The sequence below is a fragment of the Drosophila melanogaster genome, chromosome 2L, assembly GCF_000001215.4.
Source record: "Drosophila melanogaster chromosome 2L".
Classification (NCBI taxonomy): domain Eukaryota; kingdom Metazoa; phylum Arthropoda; class Insecta; order Diptera; family Drosophilidae; genus Drosophila; species Drosophila melanogaster.
The window spans coordinates 19,468,837-19,486,715 of NT_033779.5; the positions used below are offsets into that span (position 1 = coordinate 19,468,837).

The following is a 17,879-nucleotide window of genomic DNA, read 5'->3' on the forward strand; positions in this document are numbered from 1 at the left end:
TAAAAATTGAAATAACTGTGGCCGAAATTGGAATCAAGCGACTGGCTGGATTGGAAAAGACTTTGATTCAAATATATATACAATTTCTTATCGAAATCATTCAGAGGTAAATAATATAAATTAAAGAACAAATATTGCATCCAATGAAAGACAATGTACATACATATGTATCTTTTCAGAAAGAATCTTTAAATTTCATGCATTTATTATGATTCATAGCTGGTCTGATTTATTGAGTTACTCTTTTTTGTTAAAAAAAAAAAACACAATTTGTTCTGCCAGGAATTACATCTCTTATCTCGTCTGAGTGGCACAAAGCAATATTATATTTTTAATATTCGCCGACCATTATTTTGTCACTTTCATCGAGAGCACACTTAGACCTTTTGGCTCACAACCAATCCGATAGCGATTCCTGATCCCATTTCTCATTGAGGTCTGCGACATTTCGGAACTCTGGCTTCAAGTGCAGATTAAACAATAATTATGAAACTCTGATGCAAATCGCCGGCGACAGAGAGTCTCCTTGCCCCCAGCTCCTCCTTCACATTCTGAGCCGGAGGGCAGACACGAGCAAAGTCCCGGGAACAGGCAGCTTGAGTGGATGTCACAAGAGTGGATGAGCTGAGGATTGGGATTGCGGGCAGCGGAGCAGCGGCGTTGAGAGCCCGGCATCTTGTCAAATGAAATTTATAGACACGGCAATGACAATCGGTAAATTGTCATGGCCATGGGCTAAGTTCATCTTGGGCATAATCAGTGCTTAGGGGCAGATATCCCGAGCCCGGAGTAAAAACCATCTCGGACAACTGGGATGATTGTCAACATTATTATGGTCCACACACGCACTCACACTCACTGCTTGATTATGCTGTGCATTCGGGACACTCTTTTTATGCCTGCACTGCGACGTGTGACGGCTTTGATGAGACATACACTGCGAGAAAGGAAATATCATTAAATAAGTATCAAGAAGGTCAATAATGCAGATGGCATGTTTAACAAAAAACTTGCTTACATATTTCAATGTAAAAAAGGCCCTTTGCAGAGTGATATCTAAAATTATGAGTAATGTTATATGTATCAGCAAAAAGTTATGATTTTTTATATAATATATCCAATAAGTTTTTTAATTCATAATCATTTTACTCTGTAATAAATGTAATTGAAAAAAAAAAACCAAACTATTATCTATGTTTTAGGCAGCAATTTGCTTGAAAGCAAACATAGAATCGAGGAAATATCAGATTTCTCTCAGTGAAGCGATGGGATCGGATGGTGTGGCGTGCGGAATATCTTCCTGGCCTATCTGCTGCGGTGCGGGGTGGTGCGTTTTTTTATGATGCTCCTCAAGTGGACGAGGACGAGGAGGAAGCGGCGTCGAGCGACACGCTTAAGTGGCTCGCATACGCCCCCAGCCGCTCCGGCTGGTCTTAATTCAATCGATAGTTCACACATGTAATCGCATGGCCGGATGATTGGGGGGCTTCCTCCTGCATTTTACTTTTACTCCCTGGGTCTACCCGATTTTCCGCCTTTCTCTGGGTTTGCATGCCAAACACGTAGCGTTGACATTGACGGTGGGAATGTGGGGTGTGTTCTGTTGCCAGTTTCTGATCTGACTTTAACCTTAAATCGTTAATGGTAACACATTAGTTTTGCAGCAGTTTGCGGCGTCACTCTGCTCATTAGGCTAATGAAGAGCGGCTAGCAAGTCCTTCAGGAGCTCATTAGTTGTCGCTTTGTTGGGTTCTCGAAAGTTTTTCACCAAAATATGCTCGTAAATCTCGTTTTGGCAGCGCCCGAAAAGGGAAATTTATCGCGAGGAAGGACAAGTGCCAAAAAGTTTTCGGCCAAATCCTATCAATCATTGATGTGTGCGGATATCCAAGGGTGAGGAGGTACTAGGAATTTAAGGAAAATCAGATTAAATAACAAAGGCTGTGGGGCTTTTCAATGCCTACACAAGTTCTTCGGATTTAGATCTTTTGTAAAACTATCCACCTTCGTAGATCAAAAATGTTTCAGTTTATTTAAACCTGTTTTTCTTGATGTTATAATTTGTACAAGCAACAGAAGAATGAGTTAGTCATGTTAAATTCGTATAGGCTTTGTTAATCGTATAAATTTAATCTCCATCTGTCACCTCCTTTCCTCACTATATTCCACCCATTTCTAATCTGTGGGCTGGCATCTTGTAAAAATCCTTCCTTTCCTGCCAAAAGTCCACTCCCCTCAGCCCATTGAACTGGGTCCATTGTCTTGCGTTTTTTTATTGATGTGCTGGCTGCCTTGGCTGTTTTTTACGACTTCACCCCGGCCGCTTGGTGAATGGTCAGTGTCAGTTCAGTGTCATCCCCTGCCCAGTGCCCCTGCTCCTCCAGCCGCATCCGCACATCCTTGGCCATGCAGCTCTGTCCATCGAACGTCCCCGGGGCGATTTTCATACTGGCACATCCGTTCGCAATGTATCTTTATCGTTTTATACCGCTTCCGTGGCCAGGACTTGGACTTGGAGTCGGACTCGGAATCCTTCGGCGTCGCATAATTTCCGTAATGACCAATGATATAAATGGAACTCATTTGCCAGTCCCCCGCATTCCCTTGCGCCCAGTGGTATTGATGTCCTGCCGTAAATCGCTTTGCACCCCGCTCCAATGCTCCAAGTTTCCCTGGACGAATTCGAGTCCTTTAACGTTTGTAATAATAAATTAAATCACATTTCGGATTTTTCCGTTCTCTTCTACCCTAGCTATGAGTTATATGAACTAAATCAGTAGAGGCTAAAATAGAATAAAGTGTGACGATATATTTAAACTGATGAGTTACACTCGAATAAATAATACATTAAATATAGATGGGTATGGATATTAGAGGGTATACTATATACTACAGTATGAGTGCTAATATACTTGATGTATCTTTGTACTTGTTTCAAAACGAGTCAGCTACGAGTTTTGCACTCGAATCCAGCATAACCCATGCGCAATTACTAAAAAAAAAGCTATTTCAATAGTATCTTCCAGTTCAATAAGGTAGAGCATTCAATCCGTCGGTATGAGGGTATCATCTCTGGCTTTTTAGGGCGCTTGGTGTGCGTCCATGTGTGTGGGCCCTGCATGATGCCTGTCCGGTTCATTGGCTGTGGCATGCCATAAAAAGAGGCAAGTGGCGGAGGGCGAACCCGTAGCATAAAGCATATGAAGACATTTGCCTTCGCCTGCGACTCCGGGCCATTACAAATTGGTCGAATTTGATTTTGGCCCGAAAAAAGCGAGCTGCGGTGTCCACTATTCGAATGGTGGCTTCGGTGGCTTTGGGTTTGCGTTTGGGTCGGGTTGGGTTGGTAGATGGGCGAAACTATTCTGGGGCAACCTTCGGTGAGCTGTGGGTTTAGCAGAAGGTTGAGCCAGTTGGCAAATGCCCCTCCGTCGCCGCCGAAGCCTCAATCTAGATCCGAATGGCCAGAACCAGGTAGTGCTGGCGACACAGGTGCATCCAAATTGTTGTTGCCTCCGTTGAGCTTTGCTTTTCGCTTTTCATTCGGTGTATTATATTCTTCTGGTATTATTGTTTTTTCTTCGCTTCGAGCCGGGTGTTTTCTTTCCGCCGATTCGGCATTTTCATTGTTTTGTTCATTTTCATTCCATTTTTTGTTGCACTGTCTTATGCAAAAAGACAAAAAGACAAACAAAATGCAACCGCTAAGCGCTAAGAGCTAGATGAGTAATGAGTACACTTCTACACGGCTTAAGATCGGATATGCATGTTTATATCTTATGAAGTTCCTGGAATCTCGCCTGGAATGCACCAAGCCATCTTTCAAAGATAAGCCACAGTTTCTTTGATAAGAGTGTTTTTGGATATAGACCTCAGATAGATGAAGAATCCTAGAAGATTGGATCTCATGGCGAGAACTTCTTGGAACTACGCAAACTTAAATATGCAATGAGCTAGTTTTAAATAGTTTCAAAACTAAGTCAATGTAGTACAAATTAGAATAAAATATGAAACATTATATGCACCCAAACCTTTTATTTCCAAATCCCGTCTTGTAAACACCGATATCTAAATAATGTTCGGATTGTTTGTAGACTCTCAGTTACCTCGAAATGGTGCAATAACCGTGGGAACATAAACAACGGCTTTCCTCACGTTCCGATCGTATGTTCGTATACATATAGATATTTAAACGTATACGTGATATCCAAAGACATTACAAAAGTCAGACAAGTGCAATAGGAACTTTATGATCGGCGATCGGGTGCTGAATTCAACAGGGTAATATTCTGATTTCGTGTTTGGGTGTTTATTAAGTTATGTGGCTTTTGATGACATGATATGTTTAGACGTTATAGTTTATAAATTGGGGTTCCTTAGTTCAGTTGCTGAAATAGCAAAAAAATTGATTTACCATAGCATACATGTTCACATGATTTTAATTAATCATTAATAGATAGATCGTATTTAGTTTTCCTGAGACTAATTTACTCACGAGAACGCATCACCTCAGTCTTATTTGATTAGTGCTGATTAGAAAAAATGTAAAAATAATGGAAAAAGTGAAGTATACCGGAGACGGAGATTGCAACACGAGGCGTGTGAGGGGGGACTTTCAACAGCTCGTGTCAGCATTCTGAGGTCGACGCTGTCGGTCGATGAACCCAGGGCGGAAAACTAAAACAAAAAAAAAAAACAAAAAACGTTAACAATAATAACAACAAATTTGATTTGCTCGGCAAAATAGCGACTTCAAGTCGAGCGCTCTTTCACTGCGAATGCCCGCAACTAAATTACAATTTACAACAAATTGCACGCGCGACATGCGCTTATAATGAGGTTGCAAAACAATTTATATATTCATTTTTTTTTTTAGTAAAATAAATAAAATCAATTTGCGTTTTTCGCCAACATATTGTTATCAGAGCAAGCAACTTAAAAACTGATTGAAGCCAAAAAAAAAACTTTTGCGCAAAATTGAAACTGCTGATTTGGCAATAAACGCGACTCGAGAAGGAAAAAACTGAATCAATTGCAGGGATCAGCATTCCGTCAATTCGCCGCTTAATTTATTTATTGTTCTCGTCGACGGCTGTAAATGCAATTTGATGATTTAATTAATATTGAATTACACTGCCATTAAGACCTCTCCGATAATTATACAATCTGCAGCTGGATAATTCGATTGTCCACCTCTCGCTCACTCGCTCTCTCTCTCTCTCGCTCTTCCTCTTTGTGTTATCGACGCTCGAGTGTTGCATGTGCGACTGTACCTGGCCGAACATTTCGATTTAATTTATGCCAGGGCAAATATTTAGCCAACAAACACACACAACTTCTGGCCAGGCTTATTAATTAAGAGGCCCGTCGACTCAGACGCACACAGTTTTCCCCAACCCCCGCATGGATTCCCCCCCCCCCCCCTCATCCACCCACTCCACCACCATCAAGCCGGGAAATCATAAAAGCGTAAAATCGAAATTCCGCCATTCCGTGGTGGCTGCCAAGCTGACTACTTCCTGTTCCTGTTCCTGCTCCTGTTTCTGTCCTGTCTGCTGCCTTCCTCCGTTCATTCCGTCTCCCCTTTATTAACACGCATATCAATTCATTTTGATTGTAATTTATGCCGTAGCCAATCGCTGCATATCGCTCACATCACCCCCACCCACCCCCTGCGACCGGGGTAATAAAATTATTGTTTATAGATAGATGTTGTGGCTGCAGTTAGTAAGCTATACAACAACTGAGTGCCGAAGTAAGTCACTTGCTGATTTCGATTTGGCTATTTTGGCCCTTCTTTCTGTTTAGTGGAGCGTGATCTTGAAATGGAAATCGCTTTTCGGGGAGGATGTACATACATATGTACGTAGATATGTACATATGCGGATGGAGGTAATCGAAAGTATTGTTTTAAAACTTGTCTATGTGTGGTCTATAATGTGGTCTACTGGTGGATGTTAATTGCCTCATTTATGGCTTACATAACATAGTTATGTGATAAGGAAGTGGACTTGGGGAATATTGAGTGCCATTAGCATCCTTAAAGTATTATACCCTTATATTATATACATATATAAATAGAATTTATATAAATAGAAATTTCAGCAAGTAATTAAATTAATCTCTTTACTGTTGTATGATTATGTTTTTTTTTTATGCTTAAAAACATTTTAGAGGTTATTTTAAAACCACCAACAATGGAAAATTTTTGTTTATGGATATTTTATTACTTTTGCAGTCTTTGGACCAACAGGGATCTTGACCATGACCATGCAGCTCGGCGAGCAATCAACCTAATTGAGCTGCCCCAATGGCCAACTTCTGCCACCGACTCCCCCTCCTTCCTTTTTGACCCCCTTTTGACACGCTTTCCACTTTGCCACACCGTTCGATATCGGAATTGACCCATACCCCTACACATATCCAATCCCATTCCCAATCCCAATCCCAATTCCGATTCCGATTCCAAGCCAAACCCCAGACCGTTCTAAATCAAAAGACAAACGTCGACAAATGACCCGGCGCAGTGAATAAATGAATAGCAGCGAATCGGCAGTGTGTATACGGTAATGAATGTATTCGGTAACAATTCATTAAGCAAATAGAAATGTGCGCTAAACGCATTAAGAGATTAGCACACATCCAGCAGGAGAACAACAATGTCTCCGGGCAGAATGTATCTGTACATGGAAATACACATCGATAAGCCAGCCGACCGAGAACTGGCCAGCAGCGTAATGACCCTCATTTACTGGCTGCTGCTGCTCTTCGGTCGACGGCCCTTTTTCGTTCTGGCCAAATTTAATTGCCGGCCCAAAAGGAGACGCTGCACATGCGGTTGACAGCACTCAGATTGGTCTTCGTATGTGTGGAAAGGTGAAATCACTGTTACTTCTGGCTTGTTAAGTGCTCATTGTTTCGCCAACAATGTTGACACATGCCCCTTTGAAAAGCAACCACCCACATGTGGTGGGAAATTATGTGATGTGACGTGTGATTTGCTGACTGCCAATGTCTCGATGGCGAATGCAAAGCGGAAGTTGCCAGTTGAAAGTCACTTAAGTGCAATTTCGCCTATTGAAATTGCAGATTTTCGACTGTTGGGGTCGCTTGGTGGTTAGCGCTGGAACTTGCTTCTAAAAAGCATATAATTATTTGTATCCCTAAGATAAATAGTTTAATTGTTTCGAAACAGAAAATTGTCCTACCCTCCATACACACATTATTATTATGCAGCCATTAAACTTTAAAACTTTCTATTATGAATATTCCATCTATCATATTAGTTCTCAGTTCTTGTCGATATGATATTTCCTTTTCGCTTCCTTCCCAATCAGTTTTCCGGTCAACCTGGTAAGGATGTGACCCACATCGAATGCCCAACTGCATGCGACCAAACATCACGTTCCGTCTTCTTTTCTGGTTCCCGATGTCGGACTCCAATTGCCGGTATCCTTTTCATCAAATTCCTTTCTCCTGTTGCCCCGCCTCCCGCATCCTTTGCATTGTCCGCTGGCCATGTGATAAACGTTTATGATTATTTTTATGTTTCATCTGCTCGGGTCGAGACTCCAGTCTTTGGCTGGCCAATTTGACGCTGATATATACAGGGACTTGATTTAGTTTAAATAGCGCTGAGGGAAAAAGTGGAACTATCACAATTGCACTCAGAGAAAACAGTCATCTGAAAAGAAATCAAAATGAATAAGAATTTTTTAATCCCATGCTCATAAGATTCAAAACATCTATATTGTAATGACTTAAATAAGTTTTCTGCTCCAATCATTTCTTATCTAACAAATAGTACCATCATACATTTTTCAGTGTACAAACTTCGCCCGGAAAGTGCAATTTATGTCCTTGGTGGAAGGGCGGCATACAGAGAAAAAAGAATCTCACACGTGACTGCAGTGAACGTGGCTTTCGCCACCCAACGCCGCCCACATGTGTGAACAGATATTTTTTAGAGGGTTACCCGCCCTTCATGCGGGTCCTTGCTGGTGTCCTTTTCCCGGTTCTCTGCCACGCTGATGGTGTCCAGCTATGTCCGGCTACGTGTCATTCGAGCTATCTGGTCGAGCAGATCTTTGGGAGCAAGGGACCATTTCCATAATCGCTGGTTAAACAAGCCCGCTCACACATGCCTGGTCAAGTTGACCGCAGTTTATGCCCGGGGTTTTACGGCCCAGCGGCCTCTGGTGATGCGCCTAAGTCCCTTTGTCCATGTGACCATGTTTGAGTTATGCTTTTACATATTTTTATTCACTTAACACAGAAAGGGGTGTGCAGGGAGCGAAAGTAAACGAAAGTACACATCCGGGTGGGAAGGTGGCCGGCTTAATCAAATTATGGCTTATCTCTCGAATGGTGTCTCAAATGGCGGAGGTCAAAACGCAAATAGCCATAAACATGTAGATTAAATCCCCATTGACCAGGATGGTCAGTGGCATCAACCACGAGGCCGCTGCTGGTTTGACCTTGTTTCTTCCGGCAGTTTTATTGGGTATAAACTCCTTTAATGCAGCACATATTTGCATAGTAATGCCCCTAAGCCTGGTAATTAAAAGTCCAGTTTTATGGATTGTTTATAAACGGCAACGATGTGAAATATGATGCAAAAATATTTGATCAACTAAATAACTGGGATTTTATTGGGAATATTTTGTAGCATACTTATGGGAGTCAAAGTTTACCTTCATAAAATACAGAGTTTTGCAATGATTAAGATAGCAGTATTTTAATATGGCATCAGTGATATTTCCTTAAATAAAATCCAGATTATTTGGCCAAAGAAGTCAATCACAACACAAGGGACACAAGCCATTTAAAGAAGAATTCAAGACAAGACTTTAACATTTGTTTCCAAATGTACCCCAAAATGAGCCGCAAAAAATCCATAAATATCGACTGGAAACCATTGGAGCAGTCGATGCAGAAAGACCAGTCAAGAAACCAGTCAAGTCAAGGAACCACCGGCATCATTTCATGCTCAATTCAAATGTTGTTCAATCCCATTCAAACAATTTGTATCGTAGTTTTATTACCACAATAAAACGGATTAAGCAATCCGCCCCTTCCCTGGCAGCCCGGGCAGGAAAAAAAAGGATACAATAAAGTCGATGGAGAACTGAGAAAAGAGGGCGTGACCTGCTAGTCGTGTGTGTTCCTTTTAAATTGGTTGAATTTCCGCACGAATTAAATTTTTTTTGCTACCAAGCTAAGGAGCGAAGAATATTTCACGCATCGCCAGATTGACGACTGGGGAGTATTATAGAGTCCTTTCCGGAATATTTCACACTTCTCCCGTACAAATCAGTGACACGTGGCAAGTGCCATATAATTTATAATAGCGAAAAAAGGGCCAAAAACTTCGATGGGTGTCGAATTCGATACGCTCAATGTGGTAAGGAATTTTTCAACATTTTTCAGCGGCGGAAACTTTAAACTCCTCGTCGCTGGCTTTCTGTGTGAGACTTTCCACTGAAGCGGGCAGTTCATTTGGCTTAAACTGTATTATCCCCATTCACCATCAAATGGAAAATTAATATTTCCCTTTGTGTCATTTTAAAGAATATTTTTGTAATTTTCTTTCGATCTTCTTCAAAGAAAGCGGTTTCTCCCGCAATTTCCATGGCTTTTCCGCTGGAACTGCTCCTTTCAATTGACCAAACCTTTCTTGGAGTTGCCTCTAACCGTACATATGTCTGTTATGTCTGATTCATATCTAAATCTATTACAATTCATATTTGTATGCCGAGCACACAGAGAAGCACCACCCTCCGCATCGGAATATTTCTATTTGACATATGGGGCAAGACAGCGCGCTTTAGTAAGATACGTTTTTATCGATGGTTTTCTAGTTTAATTGAGGCCAGAACAACAATGTGATATTGTTAACAATATCTACAGTCTTAGAAGGCATTAGAATTTAATTATGACTGGAGACAGTAAAGTAAAGCAATGGAAAAAATAAGTTGATAAGTTGGTGCGTATAAACCTATTTTTTTATGTGGTAAATACTTTTAAAGTGTAAGGATACATTGAGGTCCTTACTTTACCCGCACTTCTGAGCCAACGGGTTAAGTCAAGTGTTAAGGAGTTTTTAACAGACATTCTCGTCTGCTTTCCGTGCGTCTTGTGTCGCAATTCCTATTTCTCTTTTGGCTGCTACCCCTTTTATGAGCTCGTTTTTCCGAATCCCCGTTTCTGCTTAGCCTAATATCCAAATAAACATACTTTATCCGCTTCTGCCGTCGAATTTATGGTTTCTTAAACGACACCCCATCCCGCTCCGGCCGCTGGTGGACTTCCGGAATGGAAATATGAGATGGCAGTGGTGGCTGCGATTTTGATAAGGGTCCCCAGTTCGACGAGGAAAATGCGATGAATCTATTTTCCCAATGACTCGACAGCTGGTAAAGTTTATTGGTTGTAGCGATAAGACAAAGGAGAAACTTTCTTTGAAGTTTTTACGCTTCTTACATGCGGTCTCCTGCGGCTTCTTTTGCCACGAGTATCCGATGTGCACTGCCAATTGCAATTAAAAACAATGTTACAAGGTCACCGCTTTTTTGCACAGATAACACAAATATGCAAAAAGTGGCGCCGCTAACGAAATTGCACATTTTGCACATGTGCCGAAGTGCAGCGCTATGTTGTCCAGTATACCAACATGGCTTATACACACAAACATGCATATGTATGTATGTTTATGCACATACATTTGTGGAATGCAATTGGAATCGGTGACAACATAATGCCACATTCACCTACCCCAATGCAGGCGACAATGTCAACGGGAAAGCTCCATTTTCCAGCGGAGCCTCCGCTGTGCGCAGGTCCAAAACTGGAAATGAATTACGTGGTGTCCTTTGGGGGGCGGGGAATCCCCTCCCTCTAGGCGTCTGCATGTGTCTGTGTGTGCGTGTGTTTTTCGTAATGGTGGCCGTTGCTTAGGTGTGAATCCTGCATTTGTTGTTGGAGTGTGAGTAAAAGAGCGCCAACCGACGAGAAAGAGAGAGAGAGAGAGAGAGAGCAAGGACTTAATAGGAATTAACAGCAGCAACAACAACAAACCTATTGGAGCAAGCGCATAATTCATATTCCGTTAGCAACGCCCACGCCCAAACTGCGTCTGTGTGCGTGCCCACTTAAGGGTGTCTGTGTGCGTGTATGTGTTTGAGTGCAGGTGCTTTTCAATTATCCTTGGTGAAAAACTAAACAAATACATGTGTAGTTAGGCGCATAATGATGGATTCAAATAATTAAAAGCGTTCTATAGATTTGATTATGTTTGAATTATAATTGCATATCCCATAAGATATCTTATAAGGGATTAAAATGCAGTTACATTTTAAATGGTATCCAATCCATTGTAATTATATGTAATTGGTCTTATAAGGCACATATTTATGTATATACATGACCTTCTGCTTGTAGCTTTATATATCTTATATATCAGCAAAAGATACGAAAACTCTTCAATGAAAACATTTGAACAACTTTAATGTAATCAATTAAATTTGTTTATCATAATAATCTAGACTTATTGAACAGGGTTATATAGAAGATAAAGAATGCACTTAAACAAATGTGTTTTATACATACATATGTAGTTTTCATAGCCAAACACTCCTAGACAGGCCAAAAAACTACACGAAGTGCTCGAAATGATTTCCCTCAAGGAGCCAGGAAATAAAGACATCATTAGAAAATCATGTAGTGCATTAGTCGAGCTGTCGTCGCCACACCCCCATCCAGGACCCGGGATCCCCGCCCACTCCGGGGGCAGCCGCAATTGCCATTATGTTGAACACGCAAGTCAATTGATGCAATTTGTCCGAACGGCTGGAGGGGAAAGGAGCGGAACGGAGCTCATTCGGATTGGGATTGGAATTCGGGTACGGTTTTGGGCCAGGGGCAATCCCCCAGTGACAATGTGACATGCCGTAACAGGTTCACGGTCTGACGAATAGTGGGTGGTGCCCTGCGGGGTTCAGGGCCGCCATCCCTGCAAGTGGGCTGGAGGGGTGCGCTCATCAACAGTTAGCAGCTTCTGCTGCTGGTGATTTAAGGGTTGCCAGCCAGCCGGCTCGCCCTTAAATGAATTGCGGCGATTTATTGCGGTAATACTCATTTAGCCGACCAGCCCCGAGGGGAAAAAACGAGAAGAGCTCACTGTATGGTCGAGGTAGCAGACTAACAGATACCCAGTACCAAATATATATATTTCTTAAGATAGCTGCCAGCAAAGAGAACCTTGTTAAGTATCTTCACTTTAATCCAGATATTAAGAAACTAATATTTCTTTGATATAAAAAAACTTCCACCATTTATCCTTAAGGTAAACTAAATTCCAGTTCAATTACCATTATCATTTTAATTAATTTTTGCTTTATTTCCTATTAAAATCAAAGATAGACGCATTTCTTTACCTTTTAATGTTAACATTATTTGAATAATCAATTTAATGAAATATATTCAAATAACGCTATGGCATTGTTGAGATCCAAAAGTCGACCTTCTCTGTGCAAATCCACGGGTTCATCACTCCCCTGCCTATCAGTACAGGGTATGCAAAGCCAGTCGAGTCGAGTTGAGTGCAAACAATGCGCACAATAAAAATAAATCTCTCCGGAACAAGTGTGTGTTTTGTTACACCCGTGGGAAGTCCGAGTGAGAAGTTGTCAATTACTTGCGAATCGATCTGGCCAGGCTCTGTTTTGGCATTCATGTCACCGCCAGGTGAGCAGGACCTCCTCGAATAATCGCCCTAATTGGCGGCTTCCAGAGCAGATGGGAATGGGAGATGGGCGGGATGGTACGTGATATGCATTTGCACCTTCTAGGCAATTAATAAGCCAATTCCACCAAATCGGCGGCCACGTAAATCAGCATTATGTCGGCCCAATGAAAATGAGCTCTAAATTCAATTACAGTTCTTGTCTTCTCCGCTTTCCCAAGTCGCTTTCCATTCCCGCATAAATCAGGAGTTCTGGGCCGCCTGCTCCTGAGATGCCAAATTACCCGGGTCCCGAGATGTCTTAGTAAATGCTAAGCGGCTTTGGCGCTCATAACTCACCCGGACACTTTGTCACATTATGCATTTAAATTTAATGTGTAATTTATGGGCGGCTTTGTCGACCTTCCCGCCTGCGCTGTCTGTTAATTAGAAAATCGGTTTGGAACAGTATTTCCAGGGGCACAATCTGGCAAGGAAAGCAGAAAAGTTGAACTACATACAATAATATACAAAAGAATATCCAAGAAGTTGCTTCAAATTGTCTTTCAACCAAGCTACTAATAATTACACTTCACATTTTCTGACACAAATTGTTATTGAAACAACAAAAGCTTAACATACCTTGCTTAACAATATTAGTTGCCCCATCCTTTGAAAACTATTTTCAGCAACAATGATATTTACCCTCCATTCCCAATCTTCGCTCTGCCGTGATACTTGGGGGGGTGCTCATTAATTACACTCCATAATGGTTACTTCCGCTGGGCCACATAATAGCATAATTAATCGATATTAAATGAACAGCAGCAGGACAATAAACGCCGGAAGCCAGCCACAAAAGGTTAAATTAAACGAAGTAATTGTTACACAGCCTCAGCCGTTGAAACTCGACCCCCTCTGGCCGTTTGTAAGGTCCTGAGGAGGGTTGTCCTGCCTGGGTCCTTTACAATGCATAATAAACAGTCGAGCGGGCACGGAGCAAACAAAAGTGGGGAACGAAGCTCGTTGAGATTTTGATTTTTAAACGGCACGTCGGGGGGTGGATGCGCTGGCTGGCTGGTTGGGATTCAGAAGACAAGGCTGTAAAGCGCACAAAGTCACACGGCAGGTGGCGATGAACATGGGAAGAGTGGGTGGGTGTCTCGGCACACAAAGTGATTTAAATGCATTTCTAATGGGATGAAATTATATACTGTCTGAGCCAACACAAGCTCTCTTCAACTCCATTCTCATTCCTACTCTGATTTGCGGTTTTCAAGGGGCGGACATAAATATGCATGAATTTGCGCTTTTGATGTGCTAGCCATAAAGAGTTTATTCCCGAACGGGACCACCTTCATCTTAAGCTAAGTGCCTTTACTTAACTTTAAATTAAACTGTACATTTTTTAATTAAAATTGTCCCATAAAATAATAATTAATGCTCTTAGGAGACACCGTCGTGATAATTTGATGGCCAGCTAAAGCCGCTTAAAATAATTTCAAAACACCAATTTGTGACTGCCCCATTTCAGGATTCACATTTAGCATCTTATCAGAGCTTAGCAGCTGGGGTCACCACCCGTCCAGCTACGGAATGTGATTACAGCTTTTGGCGCTCCGCCTGAAATTTCAGCGGTTTCAAGTGTCCATTTGGCGGCGCAATATTTAACTCCAAGTTTCGAACACCAGGACCATAGGTATAGCGATGCAGATGCTTTGAACGAGCCCTAAACTCTTCTTCTGATCCCGGAAAACTGATTATTTCGTGAACCAAGTGAGGTTCGGGAACATAGAAGTCATCGCCTAAGGTAAATGATTATTTAAAAAAAATGATTTGGATATTACACTGAATATTCCTTTAACATACCAGGTAAGACGAAAACCATAGAGCCCTGGCAGTTATAACCAATCGGCAAGAACATGGTCGTTCCCAATCCGCTGCGCTTGATGGCAAATTCCAACAGGGATTGATACGCCTTAATTCCCATCAACCGGGACAATTCGTAGACCTGTGGTGGCATGAACCAAACATTGCCCAAATCAGCCAGTCGCAGCAGTTCAACGGGTGTCAGCCACTATATACATAAATAACTCGTTTATTGTGAATTTGGGGTTTAAAAGATAAACCTTACCAGCGTTTCCTTGACCTCGGAAGGTTCTTCCAGCAATTCGGGCTGCTTGTCCACAAAAGCCATGAAGAAAACGGTTTCATGCCTATTAAGTGTAATATAATCTATATTAGAACCAAGAACTTTACCATACTTTTTTTAGATTACTAAGCAAAGAAATTAAGCTTTCATTTATGATTTTTTTGTGACCCCATACCCACCCTTTGCGTATGAATCCTGGACTCGCCCAGGCAGACCACTCATGCAGAGCCCACAAATCTGGAACTACATTTAGCTCGCGGCAGAGAGTTAGAAACTCAGCCGGCTTGTTGTGCACCCTTCGCTGCCACGACTCCAGGTCTGGAACAGCCTGAGCGCAAGTTACCGCACCAAAATCCAGTTGACTCCGACTCCGGCAAAGCAACAGACCCACCTCTTCAAAGCATTCCCTCACGGCGGTTAGTCGCAGCGTAATCTCCCTAAAAAGACAAAGGTCATAGATTAAACTCCCAATGTGACAGAGTTTAGCGCAACCTTTGGACTCACCGAGCCCAAATGCGGGAACGCTTAAAGAACCGATCGTAGCAGCCAGTGCCCTGGGGCGCCAGAATGGCAGGACGATCTTCGCGGATGAGAACCAGGCGGCGTAGTGCCTCTTGTGGAACACCAAACTCCTCGAGGTAGTGCAGCCAGGCGACGCTTTCATCGGCCCCAGAGTCCAAGAGGCCACCGGGAAATACAGTCTGATTGAGCGCAATCGCCGTGGCATCACTGCGTTTTAGCATAAGCACCTGAAAGGTCAGGATTATGGTTATCCGCTTTTGGAAATGGCCTCTTCACTTTCCTTGTAATCTTTGTTATTGCCATCATCTCTGGACACCAGGATTACACTGGCCGAGGTGCGCCACTTGGTAGGAGATGCAGGTTGGCTCATATCTGCTTTTATTTAGCCAAATGAGTAGCAAAACTGTTTAGTTCCATCCACAAAGAAAACGAAATCAAAAGGTTGTTTTGTTCCCTCCAATCAGCTGATTGGTCGATAGGCACGATAACGACTCCTGTGCAAAAAAAAATCGATCGATAGCCGCCTAATCAAAGCGCTGAATATTTGAAGTTTGAATTCGTGCGAAATTCAAACTTTACCTTTTTGGTCAGATTACCATGCAGAAGCGAGCACGAAGAGCAAAAAACCCAAATAGATTAGTTCCAATCCACACGTGTTCGCAAACATATTTAAGCTCTGCCCTTGGACAACAAAAGACACTTGCAATTGGTGTTTCCAGTCGAAAACAACTTGCAGTTGAAATGAAAGTACTGATCACGTTCTTCTTTCTGGGCGCCTGCCTCTGCGGCATCCAAGCGGATGAGAGCATCGCTGACCTCTTGAAGGACAATGCGAAGGGCGTACAGGCAGCCAATGTGCTCCTGACCCGGATTGCCCAAGTAAGCGAGCAGACTCAGGTCGGTTTGGCAGAGCAAAAGGAGGCACTGAAGGCCCTGACGCTCGTGGAGAAGCTGCTAGCCAAGTTGACTGTCGTTCTGGAGGTTGGCTCCCACAATCTGGTGGCCACCCTTGAGAACCTCTCTAGGCAGGGCGAGGAATACGGCAATCGAACGGAGTCAGAGCTCCTGGAATTGGTGCGTCTGCAGGAGGGCACCAAGGAGATACTCAATGTCCTGGAGGCCAAGCTGGATGCCTATCAGAGGCACGTGCTCCATAGTTCCCGCAACATTGACAACAGCATCGACGGACTGGCCAAACTTATTACTAGGACGGTGTTGCCACAATTGAATGGGCTAAAGTGTACCTTCGATAGCTTGGAGACGTCCCAAATCAACGTGGAGGTGGAGCTGAAGAACTTGGCCGGAGTCAAGGAGCTCAGCGAGAACTCCAACTTCAAGCTGAACGTGCTGGAGCATCAATTGAAGCAGCTGAATCGCACTCAGGAGCAGCGCTTGGACATCCTAATCGATGCAGTCAAGCATTTGCAGCCCCACAGTTCCTGGAAAGTGGAGGCTGTTCTCCGCGAACTGATCATCTCGCAGAAACGCATCGAACTGGGTCTGGAAGAGTGCAGCCGACAACAGCCCTATCCGCAATATGGCCATCACGACGAGTCCTATCTTCCCACCTACGGAGCTGAGGTCCCAGAGCCGCAGCATGCTCATCCTAAGCCCAAGCAAGTGGATCTGGAACAGGTGTGGAGCATCAAGGAGGAGCCCAAGCACGGTAAGTGGTCCTTATTGCCACCAGATTAGGATCACAAATTAATGGCTTGTCGTTCATAGGAGAGCACTCTGGAAACCACAAAGCTACCGCCTATGCCCAGTCCCCCGAGCCAAAGAAGAACTATCAGAGCTCCAGCGCCGTGTCCTGGCGGCAGACGGTGCCGTGGGAGTACGGATCCCCATACCAGTCCGCTCCAGTTCACCACCATCAGCCATGGAACCCAGCTCCGGCCCACGTTCCCACCTCCGTTACCAAGCCCAAGCCGTGCCCCAAGAAAGAGCACCCTACTCCGGCATCCTATGTTCCTTTGCCACATGACCAGCCTGAATCCTACAAGCTTCCTGTGGATTACAGTCCCAAACCTAACCACGAGCAACCTCATAAGCCCCACCACGAGCCACAGTCTTACAATGAGGAGATCTACAAGCCACAGCCCATCCAGCCAGGAGAATCCTTCAGGATTTGGTATGGAGACAGTTCCCTCCCCCAAGGATACTAAAGGAAGATTTAACTGGGACTACCACTGTTACTGAAACTGATACAACTTTTCAAAGCATTTAACAAACTCTTTTTTTTTAATTCAGATTCATTACTTTGTACAATTTTTATGTTTTATAAATAAATAAAAAAAAAGCAAAGGAAATACATTTTTGATTATATTCCTAGCAAGTAATTAATAAATAACTTTTGAGAAAAAATGCTATAGTTTCATGGAAATCATATGCATCAACTTTTAGCATCGTATGCGAAAATATACATTCAATTTCCAAAAACTTTTCTCAAAATCTATTCAAAATATACGAAGAAATTTTTGTTAT

General features: G+C 42.9%; 2 protein-coding genes and 3 long non-coding RNA genes across 6 annotated transcripts; 2 read left to right on the forward strand and 3 right to left on the reverse strand.

The window, feature by feature from the left end:
• Positions 1–289: 289 nt before the first annotated feature.
• On the forward strand, positions 290–1,058 carry lncRNA:CR45722 (long non-coding RNA:CR45722). The gene has a single exon (NR_124382.1). It is a non-coding gene; the product is annotated as a long non-coding RNA:CR45722 (long non-coding RNA).
• Positions 1,059–1,228: 170 nt separating this feature from the next.
• On the reverse strand, positions 1,229–1,888 carry lncRNA:CR45723 (long non-coding RNA:CR45723). The gene has a single exon (NR_124383.1). It is a non-coding gene; the product is annotated as a long non-coding RNA:CR45723 (long non-coding RNA).
• A 119-nt stretch (positions 1,889–2,007) lies between these two features.
• Positions 2,008–2,791, reverse strand: lncRNA:CR43839 (long non-coding RNA:CR43839). Its single transcript, NR_073807.1, has one exon. It is a non-coding gene; the product is annotated as a long non-coding RNA:CR43839 (long non-coding RNA).
• Positions 2,792–13,395: 10,604 nt separating this feature from the next.
• On the reverse strand, positions 13,396–15,869 carry CG10195 (uncharacterized protein). 2 transcript variants are annotated; one of them, NM_001273654.1, is given in 6 exon segments: positions 13,396–14,526; positions 14,591–14,798; positions 14,856–14,937; positions 15,053–15,310; positions 15,378–15,622; positions 15,676–15,869. In NM_001273654.1, coding segments are annotated over 6 exon segments (1,086 nt in total). In that variant the 5' UTR covers positions 15,766–15,869; the 3' UTR covers positions 13,396–14,323.
• Positions 15,870–16,093: 224 nt separating this feature from the next.
• Positions 16,094–17,696, forward strand: CG13084 (uncharacterized protein). The gene is made up of 2 exons (NM_136127.2): positions 16,094–17,061; positions 17,121–17,696. The coding sequence occupies exons 1-2, from the start codon at positions 16,137–16,139 to the stop codon at positions 17,558–17,560; spliced, it is 1,365 nt and encodes a 454-aa protein (NP_609971.1). The 5' UTR covers positions 16,094–16,136; the 3' UTR covers positions 17,561–17,696.
• The last annotated feature ends 183 nt before the right edge of the window (positions 17,697–17,879 follow it).

Bases quoted from the DNA above. Each gene is read 5' to 3' on its own strand.
- CG13084 (NM_136127.2), top strand. From the start codon at position 16,137: ATGAAAGTACTGATCACGTTCTTCTTTCTGGGCGCCTGCCTCTGCGGC. The intron at 17,062-17,120 runs GTAAGTGGTCCT...TGTCGTTCATAG, and splicing joins CAAGGAGGAGCCCAAGCACG to GAGAGCACTCTGGAAACCAC.